Below are 21588 nucleotides of genomic sequence, written 5' to 3' on the forward strand. Positions count from 1 at the left end.
CATTTTTTTTTTTTTTTATTTAGAAAGGTTTGACATCATTAGGCAGCAAAATATGAACGTTTTTATTAATTGCTTTAGTTAGTGCTACATTTTTCTTAGTAAATTGTACAAAATAGAATTTGAATGCAGCCACATTTATTGCACACATACAGTAGAATTTCTAGAGTGACTCGCATTCACACTCTTGGCACTGTAGTAGGAAAATAATAAACAATTTGTTTATAAAAGTATTTACAAGAAATGATTGACGCTATTGTGCTGTTAAAAGTGGTTTTGTTTGCCCTGAGTTCTATTTAGAGAAACAAGTGAGTTAGTTTAAACTGATTTTCTTCCAGGAATATTTTGGCGCAATTCTGACACTAATCTCGAGCATCTTACGTCAAACATCATGTCAATCCACCTAGGTCAATCCAAGGCACGCCTTCGCATTCAATTATCAGTTATGGATGGGTAGGTCTGATGTGGTGATCATCCTGTTTTAGTTGTTCTCTTCATTACTAAGCCTGTTTTGTCCATAGAACTCTGCTTAAGTGCCTCCAATGCACTTCTGTCATGACCGATATGAATTGCCAGTCGGTTTCTGATACTGAACCAAGGTGAAAGTAAAAAGGGACCCGTGGAAGGATTTGCTCTTCCTGTATTGGCCTCTAGAGGGTGCAACTAAGACCCTGCACTTGGAGATCTGCGATCCTACAAAGTTTAGCTCCAGCACACCCTCATCCAGGAAGTAGGAGCATTTATGACCATTTTTTAGATGGATAAGGTTTACCAGATATTTCTGGCGAAAGGCAGATCTCCAGGTACGAGACAAATGTTTTGCTAAATCAGTTCCTGAGCTTGTGAAAACTCAATCATGCTGGATTTGTTGCATATAACCATCCCAACTTAAGTCCGTTTTCTTTTTTTATGCCTTCGGCGGAGGTGGAACTGGTCTAAGAGCCTGAAAGAGAAGAATATAGGGTGTTCAGGCATTTACCTTACAACCAAAAGTCCCCATCTAATGTTAAATGGATTTCCGCCTATTAGATGATTAGATAATAACTGAAGCGGCACTTATCTCACAAATCATTAACGAACTGCCCGTTACCTTGTGTGCCACTCTGAAGTCTGTATGCAGGCCCAAGGGTGGGGCAGATGGCTTAGCTGCAGGAGGTGGTGGCGGAGGGCCTTTAGGACGGATTGCCTAAAAATACATAAATAGTTATTTATTTGTGTATCTTATTTGGCCTAAATGTCTGAGTTGCACAATAATAACGAGAGAGATGTTGAGCTTTACCGTGGGTGGGATCTGATGAGGAAGGTTCGCTCTTGCCTGGTTTGAGTAAACGTTGTTTACTTTTACTGAGTCTTTCACTTGGACCTTAACACTGATGGAAGATTACATGAACATTATTTAGATGATTATAAACATGATGTGCCGTTGCTCCAAACTGGTTCTTTAGGTATATTTAAGGTTTGGATGCTTTCCTACTCACCCAGTTCGATGTGGTTGACTCTTTCTACGTTTCATGAAACATACACCCAGTACAATTAAAATGGCCCCCAAAAGGATGCAGACGGCCACTGCGATACCTATCTTTGCACCTTAAAAATAAAAAGATGGAAGTTTTATCCATCTCAACATTGTTTATAATGTTTACTCCCAGGTATATTTCATAATGTTCTAGAAGTTGAGCAAGAGAGGTAACAAGCCTGGTAGATTCTGTGTGCTTATTAATAAATGAATCACTGTTAGCTAGTATGGAAGTAGAATAAGCTTTTTTAGCATCAGGGAATTTCACATGCAGGAATAAAAATACCTGTAGATAGTCCAGTGTTGGCACCTGCTCCAGTGGCCCTGTTGCAGTTGGGTGGCATCCAGCCAGGTTCACAGCTGCACTCCAGCTTGTGATTACAAACCTGTAGGACACACATTTACTTTAATCATGATGGTATCTTATTGGGATGTACTGTATATGCAAGATATCACATATGGGAGCAAACTTACCCCATGGCCTTCGCATTTGGCTGAGCAGTTGGTTGCCTTGTAGGCAACTTCTAAGCTCACACACTGATTCTGACTACACACCTGAAACAGGCGTGGAAAAGTTCATCGTTAAAAATCATGATGATCTACATCCTTGCAACATGGTTTCAAAAGATTCCTAATCATCTAAAAAATACATCGAATAGTATATTGTTTGGATGTGGTGTGTCCTCCACAGTGGAGAGTGCTTAAGCAACCTTTTTTTTTTTTTTTTTTTAAGTATTAATAAATACTGTCCTAGATGGAACACCTGGATATATTTTATATCTTATCAGTGCATTTTTTTTTACTGGGCTAGAGACAGAATTCAACTTTATGGGGAAGAGTCCAGGGAGAAATGCAAGAACAAATAAGCCAACTAAATTACTTTTCTTTAGTGACATGCATCTATTGTTACCTTCTCATCACCACACTTTGTTCCAGTATCCACTTGGCCAAAGTCACTGTCGCGGTCACCGTAGAAACTAGCTTTGCAGGTGTTGACCTGGACCAACCGGCCATAGTTTGGGTTGGCCTGGCCTTGTTCACAGAAAAGCTTCCCACACATGATATCCCTATAGCACAAATGTTTGCAGACATGAGTGTCTTAGGACACAATATAACCACGTGACAGCTCAGTAAGGCCAACCTGTATGGGATGCACATGTGTAAGGTGTAAGGAGGTGTTTAAAAATCTGTTGGAACTAGCGAACATGTAAGAGTGTCAGTGTATGATTCTTGGACTCACTGTTGCTGGCAGCCTATATACTGGTCGTTGCTGGGCCGTGTACAGTAGGCATAATATGTTCCCCTTTTGTTGTGATTGTAACAGTAGTTACCTCCTACCACAGCATCTGAGAAAGAATAAAACTTAAACTTGCACCAATAATTATAATAACAATCTTAACTTACTATGCTGTGTAAAATGTGCTCACTACTTACCTGACCCAAACATTTTGATGCACTGGTCTTCCCGTCTAGGGCACCGCCCATTGTAGCAGTAGCCATCGCCATTCTTGCATGGCATTCCATTCACAGCAAAGACGTCCTCAGGGCATGAGCTTGAATCGCCCGTGCAATACTCAGGGAGGTCACACTCATCACGCTTGGCACGACACATCTTGGTGGCATCAACGATCTGCCCATTGTGAACAAATAAAAGACTTGGTATTAGTACTGAAAATGTGATTTCATTTTGATTTAAAAGGAGAAAAGTATCTACCCTGGTTAACTAAACCAGTTCCAGCACAAGATGGGTAGCTAATTCCTTCCCCAGACAGGTAAGCTATTCTATCCCAAGACAGGCAACCATTTTCCTGTCCAACATGGATAGTCAATGCCTACCCAAGACGGGTACCCAATTCCCACCTCACACTCATAGTCTGGCCATCGTGAATAACATCATGGCTGTGAATTGAGTTCAGCTCGTGCCAAATGACAACTGTGATATTATTCACATATATACATCTACATAAGCTTTTCTTAAAGTTTTTTCTTTCACTTAAACTTAAGAACTAGTTTTGAACAAGCCTATGAGACGTTCCGAAGTAGGAAAATAAATCGACGACACATTAGGATCTAAAGTGTTACTACCGAGGTTTTGTTTCATCATTCTGCGAAATCTAATGAAACGTTACACATTGTATTCATGACCTTTAACCAGTCACAGACCAGCTGATTGCAAAAATCAAGATGTCAGTAGGGAGCATTGTGGAATAGTGAGGTACATTCTGTTTCTTCTTGAACAACATCCACATTTTATACAAAAAAACAACCCCTAAATATTCAGTACAAGAGGATTAAAGGGGAAGGATACTGGTTTAAAACACACATGTTAACATTGTACTGGTTAGAATTCTTACCTTACAGTCATTACAGCACAGTCCTTCTGCGCACACGGACCCCTTTGTCAGTGTACATGAGGTGGCATTGCAGCATGGGTTTGTGCACTCCTGCGCACACACACAAACACACATGGGTTTCGAGACAACATGTAAAAAGGTATCATCAAGCTCCCACTGTTGGGGCTTTTACCTTAAATGAACAAATATAATAACTAATAACTAATAAGCTGGATGTAGCTTGTGACCTGAGCTATACAAGCTGGACTGACCAGTTGCCCAAAGTTTATATGCAAACAGCACTGTACTTATCTAAAACGAATAAGAAATGTTTGGGAAAATGCCCTATTGTTTTTTTTATTTGCATATTCAGATCTTCAGGCAAAACACACTGAGGTCACAAGTAAGAACTAAGAAAATGTGATCGCAGTGATTTTGACTGAGACGTGGAATGGTTGTTGGTGCCTGGTGGGCAGGTTTGAGTATTTCAGAACCTGTTGATCTGATGGGATTGTCACGCATAAAAGTCTGTAGAGTTTATGCACAATGGTGTGAAAAACAATCCAGACAACATCCCAATAACATCTCTCTCTGCAGACAGAAATGTCTTCTTGTTGAGAGAGGTTAGAGGGAAATGGCCAGGAAGGCTACAGTAACTCAAATACCCACGCAATACAACCATGGTGAGCAGAAAAGCAGCACACTGAACCTTGAGGTGGATGGGCTACAACGGAAAAAGACCAAGTGATGTTTCTCATTATCTTCAGCTGTCCAATTTTGTCAGTATTCAGAGCACTGCTTTGGGTTAGGCAGAACACAAACTAAACCATTTTATACTTATTCTTTCAGAACGTGCTGAGTTTTTGGTGAGCCAAAATAGTGCTTGGATCATTGACTTATATATGTACACGTGTGACAAAGTATTTTCAAAAATCTCAATTTGTACTAACAAAAAAAATAAAGCAGTAAAAATACATTTGTGGTAGAACTGGCTGTATCAAGGTGTTTACATCCCATAGAGTTTTTAAAAAAACTAATGTCATGTACAGAAGCAATATCTATTTAAATTGTAAGAACAAATTTGAATAAAAAGCAGGACATGAGAACCCCAACTTCCGCTTCATTACAGTCAGTTCTGAAATGTCACGAGGACTCATGCAGAAAATAAAGGCGAATAAGAGCATGTATTTGATGCATTTTTTTTGTAGCCGTCCGCTCCTAAGATTGTGGCTTTTTTTCAGTACGCAGATTTCAACATGAGAACACCGACTGTAGAGAAGTGTGCGTTGACCACACAAAGGAACATGGGAATTTTGGAATTTTGTTTGTGCTCTTTCGGAGGAAAATAAAGGCCAACACTGAACGCCTCTTTACCCCTTGGAAAAGTGGGACATTCCAAACTAAAGGAGGTTCTGTGCACATCTGCAAATCCAGCTTCGGCTTATTGTAACTGGACGTAGAAAGAATGACTCGTCAGCGCAACATATACGAGTCAAACTGGGGTCCTGAACGTGGCGCTTCATTATAACGCCTTATAATGTTCCAATATTTTTGCTCGCCCACAAATTGGGTGGTCTGATACAAAATGTGCTGTGTTCTACGTCGTTTAACACGTCTGCATATAAATACCCGTAAATAAAAGCTGAAATTCTAAACTCTCTTCTCATATCCATCGTTTGATTCCAAACAAATGTCTTCAGTCTCCAGCAGAAAAGAATGAACTGGCCTTGCTGTGCCAATAGTTTCAGAGGGAACTGTAGGTAATAAATATTATTACACAATACTAATCTAATACTATTCGTCTCGGCTTAGGACACTGTGATTAACGTTCCGGTCGAGTTGAGACAACATGTCTGAGCATGCTCTTTGTCTACCGTCCTTCGGATGGTACATTTAGCGATGCTGACCTTCGCTGCAGTTTGAAGCATTTACTCAATATACTAGCACGTAGAACTGTCTGCTTTTCAACAGAATCCCGGCTTTAAAGATGGGTCTGATCTTGTTCGAAGCATTTTTCAGGCAGAGAAGCTGACCCTGGAGGAATGTAGTTTTAGACCTGTCTAGACATAAATAACCCGACTTGTTAAAAATCAGCTGACAACAGGCATGTATGAGCTTCAGCATTTCTGTGTTCAGAACATTCCAAATATAAAAGAGACTTAAGTTGTCTCTATTTTATTGAGATAACAATCAACTTGAACACCAAAGCTGACCGTTTCACGAGCTATGAAGAAACAGACCGTATTAAGTAAGGGATAAAAACACTGTAAAGTACGTTATGGGATGTGATGTCGCCCGACACCCGAGACTCCTTCCACAAACGTTATTTAAACCCCAACAGAAAGCTTCACCACGCCAACAATTGTGGACTAACAATGAAGGTTTTTTTTTTTTTTTTTTTTAAATCTGTTAATTACTAGGCTTAGATTACATGATGTGTCCACCATCATACGAATTCCTATGAATGAGCCGTTACTATAGAAACGCACACGTATTAGAATGAGCACATTAATATAAACCAGCTGCGGTTATAGAAAAACAATCAGAATCGTGAATTAAATAACGCTGTGGTTTAAAAAAAAATTACAAACGAGTCCTGATTTACCGTCACAGATCCGCAGTCACAGTCCTCTCCAAGCTCTCGGAAGCCATTGCCACAAACTGCAGGCTGGACCAGGTCTTTGGGTTGCGGTTTGTTGAAGAGACACTCAGGGTTCCGCGAGTTCAGGTACTGCTCATAGCTGCTGATGCTGCAGCTACTGAAGAGCTGCGGGATGGTGTAGCTGCAAATGACAGGGATGTAGGAATCAGAGAAATTGTAACATAAATTCTGAAAACTTTCTTGCCGTCTTTATGGGGCCACAAATGCCAAGCCAGAGGAAAGGCAAGAACTCAAAGTCTTTTTCACCGATGCCAAGCTTGTTACTCAGTAGTGTTCACCTGTTTTGTGTTCATTCTTGATTCGTTTGTCTGTGTACTCGGTGCTGTTTCTTGGTTTTGTCGCCATCGTATTGTGCTTTTGTGTCATTAAGATTAATCTTTGTTTTCTGAATATCAGTGTTTTCTAGTTCTGCATTTTAGTTTTGCTTTGTTTCAACCCTAGTTCCCATTCCTCATTTCTGATTACGAGTTACACAATACTAAGTGTGGCTGCCTGTATTTACTGTAGAAACTCCGGCTAATAATTAACAATTACACAAATAAATATCACACCAAGTGACCACGCTTGCTTTCTGCCTCTACTCGCATCCCATAATTCTGTTCACCAGACCACAGAACTTATATTTTGAGTACAAGAAATGTCTGATTCGAGCTTCCTAGAGGGAAGTTTGTGAGAAAGACCTCACCTGGAGCTCCACCTTCTTCCTAATTAACGTCCTATAAATTCACAAAGCTCTCTTTCTGTACCCATCACTTCCTCGCCCCCAGTATAACAATAAATAAATAAATAAATACTCCTACTCATGAGTCTTTACTGAATCAAGAATTCTACCCCACTGTGGTATAAACAAACCTGAAAGCTTTTCCTTTTCCTTTAACTATTTGGTTAGATTCAGCAGCATAACTATACAAAATGGTCAATTGCGTAAAACATATATAAAAGTTTATGAATGTTTTTTAGCTTCCACTTCTGCCTTCAATAAGGTTCCTGATTTCACAAGATTTCCTAGACCTTGTTGTCTATTCTATGAAACCTGAATCTACTTGCAATGCGCAGTGTAATCATTGACTCTGATTTATTATTAGAATTCCTGATCCTACATGATGCTGAGAAACTAATGCATGCGTTCCTTTAGATAAGCCCTGCAGGGTGTCTACATAACATGTCTCATGACAGGTCTTGCACAAGTCTTGTTTCATGACGTTTAAAAGCTCTAAATGACTTTGTTTGAACTTTAGTAATATCATTGTTACGTTGTCATCATTGTTCTTTGGAAAAATCGAAGATACTTAGGGATTTTTTGGTTTGTCGGTCATGATTTCTGTGTTTCTACAAGCACATCAACGTCAGTGAAGATTAAAGGAAATGGAAAGGAAAGAAATAGGAGTACATGTAGGAAGCGATGTGGAAAATTTTTGGCTTTTTGTGGTGTAATTTAATCTTTAATCCAAATAATTTTCTACTTAAATAAGCTGTTTGGCGCACATGTCTCGGTAATTATGGTTTAGTTCTCAGTACACTCTGAGACAAAAGTTCGTTTAAAAAAAAAAAAAAAAATTTATGGGAGCTCTGTTGAAGGTTCAAGGTTGTAGTATGGAACCCTTTCTGATGTACATAACATCTTGAATAAACCTAGGGCTCTAGACTGGACCACACATCCCTTTGTATTTTATTCTGTAGAATGTTAAGTTTTGGAACGCTCGCGATTAAATCTAACTGGAAAAACCATTCTACAAAAAAAAAAAAAAGAAAAAAGAAAAAAAAAAAAGGAGCCCCAAAGTGTTTTTTTTTTTTTGCTTATTAAATATGGTTAGCTTATTAGGGGGAAAAAAACTGTAGGTTAGAACCCTTTCTGATTTTGGTACAGGATTCAACAGAACCTTAAAGGGTTCCCAAGAGATGCAACTGAAGATACTTTAGAGACTAAAAAGCGCAGTATGTGGTATACCACAAGGTTCTGTTTTAGGCCATTTTTTTTTTAATATCTTTTTTTTCTTTCCTACATTGGAAATTATTATATTTTTGATTTTTTTTTTATTGTGCAATGAGGATTGTAATAGGTAATTACTGAATTCTTAGTACTGAATTCTACTCAGGTAACAATTGGCTCTTACATTTGACTGCTGCTTGAGCAATTTCTTTTCTTACTTGCACCAAATCTGCATTTCTACATGCAGTTGCTGTAATTGCTACATATGCTTTGATGTAATAATGATAATATTTATTTATTTTATTTATTTTTACCTGAGAGCAGCAGCCATGATGCAGCTGTTCTCGGTGCACACACATGAGCTGCTGTCGTGGTTCATACCCAGGTTATGTCCCATCTCATGGGCCAAGGTGGCACCTACAGCTATGGCACGTGGATTATGGTCCTGTGGGAAACAACAGAGGAGAGCATTAATTTCTAAGATATAATTAATATTTGCGAAGGAAGGAACTCAAAAAGTTTTTAGTCCAAATTTAGCCATGATGTTGCTAGGAAGCTGTAGTGGAAGTGTGATTCAGGGGCACTTTAATACAGAACTAGATGTAACATAACTACATAACTAGATGTTATCATCATGGCATTATGGGTTTTTCAAGAAGAGAGGATGTTTCAAAAAGTGATTAGCAAAGATTACACAAAGGCACAGCCGTTTTTTTGTCCTTGCACTTCTTCTACGCTTGTGAAATCAGATGACGAGAAGCACTTGGACCTTTCGTTACCTGGATGACGCCGGTGGAATGCTCCGTGCACAGAGTGCCAATAAACGCCAGTCCCACTGTCGAACCTTCAAAGTCAATCCCACTGAAATTTTAACAAGAAACGTGATTCGCTTTATATATCCAAAACCATCCACACAGTGTATAACATTTGTTGCTAATTATGTAGGCAATGGCAGTCATTTTAAATACTCTAAAATTTGATATAAAAAGATATCACCGCCCTGTTGAATTCTCAAATCAATCATTTCCATAGCAACAACTTGCACGAGAAATTCCACATAATTTAAGTCTAATAAATATGGATTAAATAAATTGTAGATCTTTAACAAAAAATAATGTGTAATTGTTGATTATGTTTTCTGTAAGGAGATGTTCATGTGACCTCAGAAGGAGTCTCCAGTGTCAGCACTTTACACTTTTTACAGTTTTTAATGACATGACAAGCTATGATTTATTCATTTATTTTTTCCACCAGAGCGTTCCTGATTAAATGCTATTCTCCATCATTTTGTTGGGTCAGTGCCGATAACAGTGATTAAACTGCAATAAAACAGACCGTTTTGACCGGCAGTGTATATTAATAATGAAATTCTTTGGTCAGCTGATGACGGATTCTTGTTCATAGAGAATTTTTTTTTACAGAAAAACACTGACGTGATCAGATGAGCATTGCTGTGCTTCTTCATCTTCATGAGTTCGCTATTCCTCCACTTGGTAAATTTATCCAGTGTCTCGCCGGCCGGTGCCGTCACTACAATCTTGTCAGAGTCCGTCCACACTATCAGACTGGTCAGAGCGATAAAAGTGTTGATCGGTTTATACACCTGCCAACAAACACACAAGCAGTTATAGATTTCCAATCTTTAAAAAAAAAAAAAACTAAACCAAAAAAAAAAAAAAAAAAAAAACAAGATCATAATAAAAACTCAAGCAGCCATTATGTTGGAAGAGTTCGGATTTGGCAATAACTTTAAGTGATTTGTTAAAATGAATTATAATTATAATTCCTACTTTCAAAACAAGACAAAGGTGCTTGGGCACACAGAGTCCAAACTGATGCATGTGTCTGGTCTTAAAAATGTTCCCATGAAGTCATTTGAATATGGAATAATGCAAAATCTTTCATGCAAAACAAATGTTCATTAAAACAGCTGTAACCCTGTTGTGTGACTGTGTAATGAAACATCTGGTTGTTGTTTTTTTGGTCAGAACGATGTATAAATGTTTTTTTTTTATTATTATTATTTCCTTTATAATGTTCGGCTCCAAAGATCATGTTAGATAAATAAAGAGATCATTTCCTAAACATGGCGGTTTAAAGATGCTAGCTTGATAGCCAAGTGGCTTTTTCTAATGCAGTGAATGCTATACGCATTCATTGTTGGTTATGCAAAATAAACATAACCCTAACGGAGTGGATTTGTGAACAGTCTGAATATAAGCCGTCAAATCATCCATAATGCACTTGCGTGGACAGTTGCATTGTAGAGATGCGACGAGCAAAATTTTAATGTTTATACAACCCCAATTCCATGTTACTGACCTGTTGCTAATTCACCTCCAGCTGTTTCTTTTTTAGCAACACATACTTTTCCAGCCGTTTGTTGCCCTCGTCCCAATTTTTTGAGACGTGTTGCAGCCATCGAATTCAAAATGACCTTATTTTGTTCTTAAAACGGTACATTTCTTCAGTTTAAATCGGATCTGTTTCCTATGTTCTATTGTGAATAACATACGGGGTTTATCAGATTTGCAAATCATTGCATTCTGTTTTTATTTACATTTAACACAGTGTCCCAGCGTTTTTGGAATCGGGGTTGTATGCTAATAAAAAATATGTGCAATTTAGCCAACAGAGGTCTCTTTGTCTTTCCAGAAAAAACAACAAAACAAAACTGGCAGATCCTGTTTGCCGTTCCTGAAGATTGTAGAGATAAGATAAGGACAAAGACATGATTAGACAAGTCGCCCTGGGACAATCATGCAGTTCTTAAAGCATCACTAAAATCATACTGCAGTTCTTGAAGCACTATAGAAAATCTTAAAGTTCTAGCGAGTTCTTAAAGCACTCCTGAAGTTCTTGAAGAATTTCTGAAGTTTTCTTAGGTGCTACTGAAGTTCCTAAAGTTCTTAAAGCACTATTTATGTTCTTAAAACACTACTGAGGTTCTTAAAGGGCTAGTGAGTTTTTAAAATTCTACTGAAGTTCTTAAAGCACTCTTGAAGAATTTCTGAAGTTTTCTTAGGTGTTACTGAAGTTCTTAAAGTGCCACTGAAGTTCTTAAAGCACTATTGAAATTCTTAAAATGCTACTGAAGTTCTTAAAGCACTACTGAAATTCTTAAAGGGCTAGTGAGTTTTTAAAGCACTACTGAAGTTCTTAAATGGCTAGTGAGTTTTTAAAATTCTACTGAAGTTCTTAAATGGCTAGTGAGTTTTTAAAATTCTACTGAAGTTCTTATAGGGCTAGTGAGTTTTTAAAATTCTACTGAAGTTCTTATAGGGCTAGTGAGTTTTTAAAATTCTACTGAAGTTCTTAAAGCACTCTTGAAGAATTTCTGAAGTTTTCTTAGGTGTTACTGAAGTTCTTAAAGTGCCACTGAAGTTCTTAAAGCACTATTGAAATTCTTAAAATGCTACTGAAGTTCTTAAAGCACTACTGAAATTCTTAAAGGGCTAGTGAGTTTTTAAAGCACTACTGAAGATCTTAAATGGCTAGTGAGTTTTTAAAATTCTACTGAAGTTCTTAAATGGCTAGTGAGTTTTTAAAATTCTACTGAAGTTCTTATAGGGCTAGTGAGTTTTTAAAATTCTACTGAAGTTCTTATAGGGCTAGTGAGTTTTTAAAATTCTACTGAAGTTCTTATAGGGCTAGTGAGTTTTTAAAATTCTACTGAAGTTCTTATAGGGCTAGTGAGTTTTTAAAATTCTACTGAAGTTCTTAAAGCACTACTGAAGTTCTTAAAGCACTAGTGAGTTTATAAAACTCTACTGAAGATCATAAAGCACTCTTGAAGAATTTCTGAAGTTTCTTTAGGTGCTACTGAAGTTCTTAAAGTGGCATTGAAGTTCTTAAAATGGCACTGAAGTTCTTAAAGCACTATTAAAATTCTTGAAATGCTACTGAAGATCACAAAGCACTCTTGAAGTTTCCTAAAGCACTACTGAAGTTCTTAAAGCACTCCTGAAGTTCTTGAAGAATTTCTGAAGTTTTCTTAGGTGCTACTGAAGTTCCTAAAGTTCTTAAAGCACTATTTATGTTCTTAAAACACTACTGAAGTTCTTATCGCACTACTGAAGTTCTCAAAGCATTCTCATAGTTTCTTAAAGTGCTACTGTAGTGCTACGGAAGTTCTTACAGCACCACTGAAAATCTTACAGCACTGCTGGATTTCTTGAAGTGCTACAGAAGTTCTTAACACACTACTGAAGTTATTAAATCAGTACTGAAGTGCTACAGAAATACACACTGAATGTGTTGTATGGGTACAGTGTGGACCTCATACAGTACATTGCACCCAATCACAAAAGCAACTTGGTGAGAGCAGGATATTGGTTTATATCTAAATAAATTAGCAATATGCTGCAATTTTAGCACTTCCAAAACAGGTTAAAAAAAAAAAAAATCTAGTCTGGATCAATTGCAGAAAATGTATTGCTGTCATCCTTTTACGGCAATGTGAAACAGATGAGATCTGTGACTCACAGCATTAACAAAGTTGACGATCTCGAAGATCCTCTTTCTCACTTTGTTGACATCACTGTCCATCTTTACGTACTGTGGGGGCATAAATCAATGGTTAGTCACGGGCATGTCTATGCAGAGAGATTAATAACACAATAGCTTGAATAGCTTGAATAAGCACAATTCTGTGATCACGAGTATGCTTAGTCGTCATCTGAGGTTAATAATGTAATAATTCTCATAAAAAAAAAAGAAGAAGAAGAACATTGACCTTTGTTATGGAACAAAGCACTAGACTTAACAAAAACGTTCAGTGACTAACATCATTATGGATTAGTGAGTCTGCAATAATGTAATACTCATGTTTCTTCCATGTACGTACCATTCTATTATCGGCCACAAGGATGACTTCATTATACTTTTGTTGCTGGAACAATGTTGGCCCCTAACCAAGAGAAAAACCAAAAAGCAGAGCAGTCGTGAATGAGCTGGTGAATGTGTTATTTTTTCCCCGATGCATTCCCTCATCGAATCTTCAACTGAACTATTGAACTTTTCAGTCATGCTGTTTACTAACTGTAAAGTTTTCACCACTCATGTGAAGGGCTCCATCATTTATTCATAAGTCCATCTTCAAGCGCTAATCCACCTGCCAGCATTTTTTGGGGAGGTGAGGGGAAACCGGAGAAGCTGGACACACAGTGAAACTCCACACAGACAGCAACCCGAGCTCAGGATCAAACCGGGGACCTGGAGCTGTGCAATACTACCTGCTGCACCAGCACGACACCATTTTGATAACATCTGTCCATTTTTCCTAACGCTTACCCTACACAGGGGAATAAAGGTATCCCCTGGGAACTTGGGGCACACCGACACCTGTAGATGGAAACTAATTGGCAGTAGGCACCAAGTGTGAGAGTGGGGAACTTGTCTTTGTCCTTTGTTACTGACCACACCTGTCATAGGTTTGGTCCGAGGAATCGTTTGAGCCAGTTGTTTGAATTGGTTGCTTCATGGTGTCGTATCTAAATCGCAAAGAATAAGTGAGAGAGAATCTCACGTCACTTCACAATCTCGCTGATGCCGCTGAAGTTGCAGCTCAGCACCATTTTTTCCGTGCGCTAGTGTGAACATAGCATCATAAATTCCCGCTCAAGGCAGAATTGTACTAAAAGTGGGAAGTTGGCACGAACAAATGGTGGCAGAATCATACAAGAGAATTTTAGGAACTTGGGAAATATCTATTATGCTTGATCAGTGGCAAACACCTGCAGTTTCCTCACATCTAGGACAATAGGACGTGTGCGACATTTTACAAACTTTATCAAACGGGATATTATTGTTAGACATATTAATACCCTCCGCACCGTTTATTTGTCCTAACACAAGAATCTGTATTCGATAACGTCTTTGTCCTTTGTTTACTGAACTTCCTCTTTAGTCTCGAGTTTTTTGACGGCTCTGTGGTCGACCATTTCTGCCAAATTTACGCCTGCATTTTGCGCCTCCATCGCTGCACGTCCTACATCTGGCCCTCAGACTTTTAAACCTTAATGATCTTCAAGAGTGTGTTAATTCTCCAATGATAGCCACGGAAGCCCTTTGAATGAGTGGTGAAATATTTTCAGTTGCACTTACTGTATTCACGGCCAGTAAACAAACATTTGTAGTACATGTCAGGCATTCAGCTAAGTTTGGTTAGAAATCATCAGAATTAGGAACTGCGAAGGAACCCGAGAGCTGATCTGACTTACGGAAGAACGCGATTTGGACTTGCTGGTGTAAGGGGGACGATCGGAAGGCTCCCAGCTGGTATTTGTGACACCACACACCATAGGAGTATTGGTCACGTTCTCGTACTTCAGCACGGCATGATCGCCATCGCTGTCCTCGGACAAGGGCTCGATAAGATACCTCTGCTCTGCCGTTTGGAAGTAACCTCTGGAAAGCAGTACACAGAGGATTAGCACTTTTAGTGGAAAGGCAGAATGGAAACATCTCAAAAGTTCATTGGCAAACGTGAGACGTACCGTAACCCATCACACGTGCTCATGCTAACCATGGAGTGGCTGTCATTCACGATTTTCCCGTGATAGTAGCAGAGATCCTGAAAATGGCACCAAAAAAAGTAAGCAGAGCAAAAAATTTTGAACCATAATATTATTTGGATACAAACAGTATGTCCTCATTCGTAGGTCACAACCATGGACTAAGAAGAGAGAGATAAATATAATGCTGCAGTTCACCTACCAACTCACGGGGTTTGGTTACCACAGGAGTCCCGTCGTCCGTGTAATACGTTTCTGTGTAGTCTTCAGGTATGAAGTCACTGAAGAACCCAACACAAATAATAATAATAATAATAATAATAATGATATACATAGCACTGGGGTCCAATCACAAGCATAAACAATATGTGTAAGGATTGTGTTCCTAATATCCTCAGGAACACCTTTCCAGTGTTTCCAGAGTTCCAGAGCAAAATGAATTGATCTGCATTAACAGTAAACCTTCCTGACCCGACATGGGTTCTACCAATTCAGAAGATCAGGAAGTTATGAGCTAGAGTGAAACCAGTTAGAGCTTATCAAAACATTGTGGTCAACACGTGCAGGCAGCCGATATGAGATATGTTCTCACATTTCTTTTCTGATCAGGACGCGAGATGCAGCAGTCTGCATGAGCTGAAGCTTGTTTTAGAGACACCGAGGGGAACATTTAGGGATGTTTTTTCTTCTTCTTTCATTTCAGAGTTGCTTTTATCTAAACTATTAAATCTACTATCTAGAACCATTAAAGGAGTGGTGAAGATGTCCGTGCAACAAGAACATTTCCAACCAATTTAGCACCAGGTTAGACTGATACTATAATTCCGTTCTTCACATAATAAAACAAACACTTTATCTAGGTGTTATGAAACTCACGGAACTCGGACTGCCTTGGTTTGACCACAAACAACGCTTATCCGGTGGTTAAAAAAAGTTGCATACTTGCAATTTCCTTGCTTTCAGTCTTTAAAACTTTGGAACAGCCGACATGTGCTCATGTGCTTATGTGTCCTGTGAGGCAATACATACTAGATGTTGTGAGAGAAATAAAAGATCAAGCTTACTCGTTCCTCTCTAGATGCATTTCAATGGGTTTTCCACCCAGAGTCATGGCATATTTCACCGTCGCAGGTCTGGTGGCCTGAAGATGAGATTCGAATCAACCACAAATGAATAAATAAATGCACAAAACGAAAAGTTGAGCTGCATGCACGCGTCCGTCTGGAGGAAGCAGGGATTCAAAGGACACGCCCTCAAAGCCTTACCTCAGAATCTCTTTTATGAAGGTCATGCAGTCGGATTGGCTGGACCACCTCGTAGACCTTCACTCCATTTAGCATAAAACAACCTGTAATGGGAAAGGAAAAATACTCAAATTAAATGTGTGTGTGTGCAATAATTAGTAGTACAAATAGCTAACCAGCCCTGGATATACCATTTTTAAGGGGTGTTATTTAAGGCATTATTTTTGGAGAGCTATTACTCAGTGCCTTATTATTGCAGGGTGTTACTAAGTACATTATTTTGTTGAGGGAATGTTATTCTACGCATATGTGTACGTGGCTCATCAGTGACGTCTTGATAGTTCCTGGTGTTTCATGATGAGTTCTTATAGATGGCTTTATGTTCCCTGGATGTTGTTATTACTCTGTGAGAGACAACAGACTATGGAAGGACTTTTAAAGAACTTCGTTAGGAAGCACAATATTATTAAGAAGTATTAAGGTGTCAACTTATGTAAGCGAGAGCGATATATTAACCTTCCTGAACTGCTTTATGTTTTCCTGAAGTGAGCCTGTGATCACTCATTCAGTGTGTTTCTGCATTCTCACACACTAAAAAAACAACAAAAAAACAACAACAAAACTCTGGGTTGAGCCTTTTGGGTCATTTAATTGGGTTATTTCCAGTGTTGGGTAGTTTTATGTAACCCAAATGTTGGGTTATTGGCTGGATCATTTTCACTGAGAGTTGAATCGATGCACCCCTCCCTCACCCCGATGCCTCAGCCCAGCTCCTTGGGTCAAATCAGCTCAGCGCAGACTGTTTAAATTCGCCTCAGGTGGAGGTAGAGGCTTTCACACGGACAGAGTGTTAGATATATTTGGAGAAATAAGTCCAGTTTACATGACATTAAATGCACCGCTATCTTCATTAGCTTTGGCGTACTTGTTTGTAATGCCCACTGGATCGTAAGTCAACTACTCAGTTTATTGGATGTTTTTAAACGTCTCCTTTGATCAAAATCTGACGTTTTCGTCTTAAGTATATGACTTATTTGAGTCATTTACTTCAAAGTCTATATATAAACACCACTTTAGCAGCTCTAGCAATACATTTCATAGCAATACACCTTCTTGTGTATAAATAAAGGAGATGCCATGTTGACGTATTGGTTTATAATGTGGTATATTTGACATTTTCAAACGGTAAAAATAACCCTGAAAATATTAACCCGCTTATGAAATAAAATTAACCCAGCGCTTTTGTAAAAATGAAACCATCCTTTGGGTTGAAAAACAAGCCATTTTCTGGGTTAAAATTAGCAACCTAACTTTGATGTGTTAGTTTAACCCAAAATGTGTTCTGTCCTGTATTTTCCCATCCCAATTTAGGTTGTTTTAAACTGTTTTTTTTTTTTTCCCTTAGAGCGCAGGATTTAATTATAAACCATGAGAATATTTAACTTTCTGGAATCAAGAAAACAAGCCCTTTGGCTACAATGTTAATTTAGGTAGTTAATACTTAGCAGCATTTTATCGTCAATCGATCTGGGCAGGTAGTTTTGCATCAGCTGTGACACTTCTGGCATTTTTGCTCAGATTAATAGCTCCTCACATGATCCCCAGTATTTCCTCTATGATACGTTAATCAATGCAGTAGTAGTTCAGTGGTTTAACCCTTAAATGCATGTTGAACTGTTTAATTCTAACTGGAAGGTCGATATAAATAAAAAAAAGTACACAATCCGTCACGTTTTGGAACGAGTGTCACATGTCTGTGAATTTTTTTTTGTTTTTTTTTTAAAGTATAAAAAATAAATAAATAAATAAAAAAGGGTCCGTTTTGAGTTCAATGTGGTTAATCAAAGTCTAGAATGACTTTTCAGTCTCTGTTCATGCGTCTCGAAGCACTTCAGGAACTTCCTTAAGAAAACAGGAACATATAATCATACACTACCAAACTAGACAAAGCTGGTTTATCTAACCTGTGGTTATGTGGGAATGCATCTGAAAGGGAACTGGGTTCTTACACATAAGCTTTCAGAATCATGTGATGGACCAAATGAACTTAAACGGCTTCATAGATACTACTTCACAACCAGAGAATCTGAATCCTGCATGCAGGACCAAATGACCCATTTTATGTTGTTGTGGTTCTCCCGATGGTCCTGTGTCTGATCCTCATTATCTGTTAGTAACTGATGTCCTAACGTCCCTGGCTGAGTGGGTAGGCGAAAGCGAGCGGTCAGATCATGAAGCTTACATGACGAACCAAGACCACGACAGATCTTTAAAACGATCATGTGGTGCTGCGCGAAGCATTTCATTCGTCTGTCTTTTACATTAGGCTACTAGTTTGACCATCAGGCTCACCTTTGCCGTTAAAAAGGCCTCCCACTTGATCCAAATGAACCACAAAGCTTGTGTTAATTCGTCCTCTAACTGCCATGTAATTAAGATGAAAGTTTATTATTACAAAGTGACAAGTTAATTAAAAAGAAAACAATGACCACACCCAGAACCTGTAAGTCGCACCATAATGATTTCGAGCGATAGGAACCGCAAGAAAACGTTCCTTATAGCCTTTATGTGTTTAAGTAGAAAAATGATTGTTGGAAATAGATAGATTCATGGTATTTCTAAATCAGAGACAAAGATATAGTTTATATTACTTTTATATGTTATGTACTAGGTGTGTATTGTCATGCTTTAATGTGTATTTTGGCTGGGGAAAAAAAAATTGTTACAGATCACCACAGGTAGGTACAAACCAAATATATATATATATATATATATATATATATATATATATATATATATATATATATATATATATATATATATATATATATATATGAACCACATTACCACAGATCATGAATAGTGCCATTACAATACATTCTTATAACATAACATAACTTCAGATAATAATCACATATTTGTTTCCTATTTATAAATACCAGGATTCTATGGTGTATTTTCCACTTTGTAAAAAAAAAAAAAAAATGCACATGGGTAAATTCTTTAAACCCAAACATAAGGCTGTAAGGAATGTTTTCCTGCTGATCCGCTCTGGCTCTCTGATTCATCCTGGTGTGACTGCAGGTAGAAGGGTGTGTCATTGTTTTTTTGTTTTTTTTTAATGTGCCACTTTGTAATAATAATAATAATAATAATAATAATAATAATAATAAAATCATCTTATTTACATGACAGTGTGAGGACAAAACGTACACGAGCTTTGCGGGTTAATTTGGATCAAGTGCGATAGCTTTTTAAATGAAAACGTGAGCCTGATGATCAGTGGATTTGGAGGAGTTTGCAGCAGGTGACAAAGAAGCGAATACAAGTGTGTGTGTGTGTGTGTGTGTGTGTGTGTGTGTGTAGTGCTAGACACTCTTGTGCCTAAACAACACACACGGCACATTGCAGCTTTTACACAGCAGACACTGTACGTGAATGCTTAAGTCTTTAGAAGAAGCACAAATGGTTACTGTATTAGTCATTATAGTGATGAAAGCAGAAATATTCCTATCTAAACATTTTTGAGCAAATATTACTTGTAAACTTGTTAAAAAGAATTTGAAATCAATATTAATTCATGCAGCCAATGGATTCTGTCACAGGCCCATAAATAAATGAGTTGAGAAGCAGCAGCTCCTGTAGGGTAATAGTCAGAGGTAAATGAATCACCCATTGTGTGAAGCTTTAAGCTGGTATCCAGTGTCTTACCTGATGGGACAGATGACACAGAGAGGATGAGGACCCATGCTAAAAAGCCGGCGGTTTCCATTGTCAAGCTGTAGACACCTACTGAAAGGCTAGAGCTGCCTGAGCGCAGTCTTATGGGTCACCTGGGCTGCGTCTGTCCAGCTCCGCCTCCCCTGCTCGAGTGCTCAGCCTTTAAGGAAGTGAGGAAGAGTGTCACGGCTGTGACACTCAAACACGCCTCAGAGGCGGCCAAAGGTGCAGGCACACTGTGACGCAGTGCACCACTCAGCCATGTTCAGTGTAAACACAAACGCCACTCCTTCATGCCATGACTGCGTTACAATAAAAGCCAGCCCTCCCAGACTACAAAGTCAAGTCGGTTGTTTCATCTTCCTGTCATATTTCACGCTGACAGTGTGAGCTTTCAGATGAATGGTTCTGCAAGGAAGTAGGTAGAATGTGCAGATTCTTGTGCAGCATGCAGGTAAATCCTTAACTTTCTGTAAACTCCCAGAACAGACTCACATTCCTCACATTTACCTTTTAAATGATTCAGAAAGATCACCATTCATAGTGATGTTTATCCCACTGTGCAACTGAATTCTCAGATCCGATTAGTCAGAAGGTGTTGATTCATTTTCTATAGCATCAGTTCAGATCTTCTTCACAGTGTATTCCCAGCTCGTGCCCCACGTTCCCGGGATACGCTCCGGATCCATGCAGTTACTGAAACGGAGTGAGTGAGTGAGCAGCTGTGACAGTTTCATATTAATTCTAATACATAATCGACTCTATGGTAACAACTTTTACAGTGATACTCCACATAAACGGATTTAAAAACAAAAAACAAACGTATAATCTTTGATTCGGTGTTTTCTGTGAGTTTGACTTATACTTAACATTTTTTTTGGAAGGAACCTCCAGTTTCAGCGCTGAGGTATATCTGCAACTGTAAGTTTTCTGACGAGGGAACACGGAAAGCGAAGCGGAACGACTGTTCATATCCGCTATAATATAAGCGAACTTGTTTTGCGAACATTAAATGTAACCATAAACGGATAAGATGTACAATGAGTTGTTTTTTAAACAATGAAATGTTGTTATAGTTTGCACATTGCTGTAGTTTAAGAGGAATAAAATCACTTCAGGGCGTGTCTATTATAAAATATTCGACGTTGGGGTGATCCGTACATACGTTTTAAAGTACACTATAGAATAATAACAGCTGTATAATAAGCCAGGAGTTTAAAGTGTGAAATCTCAAAGCCTATACAGATCATTATCTTATAATCATTTAGTGATGTGTCCATAGCTTACCTTCGTGCTGAGTTTCTTTCAGCTGTCTTCAGGCTGTTTGAATAGCAGGTCGTGTCTCGGCACTTGTACTGCTGACTCTTCAGTTTTTACGCCGTACATCATCAGTTAAAATAAGACGTTTTTTCTTTTTTTTGCTTCTCTGGTTCTTTAGCTGTTCGTTCACAGTCCTAATGCAGATTAAACTGTGAAAATTGGCAACAACGAGGTAACGAACTCTTGACCTTTTGGACATTGGTGTCTTTGCCCACTGCGCTGCATTCTTCTGCGTTCTCCAAACGGAAAGAATAAAAAAGGAAGCTATTGTGCCATTTCTTGCACTGTCCAAAGATGTATGCGTGCTGCAGAAATAGAGCAAGCGCATTGTGTGTCTATTAATATTATTCG

At 38.5% G+C, this 21588-nt stretch overlaps 2 protein-coding genes across 2 annotated transcripts in view; both read right to left on the bottom strand.

The window, feature by feature from the left end:
- On the bottom strand, positions 1 to 21485 carry LOC128625399 (zinc metalloproteinase-disintegrin-like crotastatin). Its single transcript, XM_053653653.1, has 23 exons — positions 21205 to 21485; positions 19909 to 20613; positions 16219 to 16301; positions 16018 to 16094; positions 15156 to 15234; positions 14936 to 15012; positions 14660 to 14846; positions 13285 to 13347; positions 12924 to 12995; positions 9872 to 10041; positions 9218 to 9299; positions 8753 to 8883; positions 6452 to 6629; positions 3868 to 3957; positions 2948 to 3143; positions 2754 to 2859; positions 2424 to 2580; positions 1988 to 2068; positions 1800 to 1899; positions 1476 to 1584; positions 1277 to 1367; positions 1088 to 1183; positions 1 to 940 (listed from the first exon to the last, which is right to left on the bottom strand). The coding sequence occupies exons 2-23, from the start codon at positions 19967 to 19969 to the stop codon at positions 905 to 907; spliced, it is 2322 nt and encodes a 773-aa protein (XP_053509628.1). The 5' UTR covers positions 19970 to 20613; positions 21205 to 21485; the 3' UTR covers positions 1 to 904.
- Positions 20020 to 21588, bottom strand: part of LOC128599283 (zinc metalloproteinase-disintegrin-like crotastatin) — an 18047-nt gene continuing 16478 nt past the window's right edge. Inside the window, 1 exon segment of the mRNA XM_053610797.1 lies at positions 20020 to 20077. Within this exon segment, the coding sequence (XP_053466772.1) occupies positions 20020 to 20077 (58 nt within the window).

This window comes from Ictalurus furcatus, chromosome 22, assembly GCF_023375685.1.
Source record: "Ictalurus furcatus strain D&B chromosome 22, Billie_1.0, whole genome shotgun sequence".
Classification (NCBI taxonomy): Eukaryota; Metazoa; Chordata; class Actinopteri; order Siluriformes; family Ictaluridae; genus Ictalurus; species Ictalurus furcatus.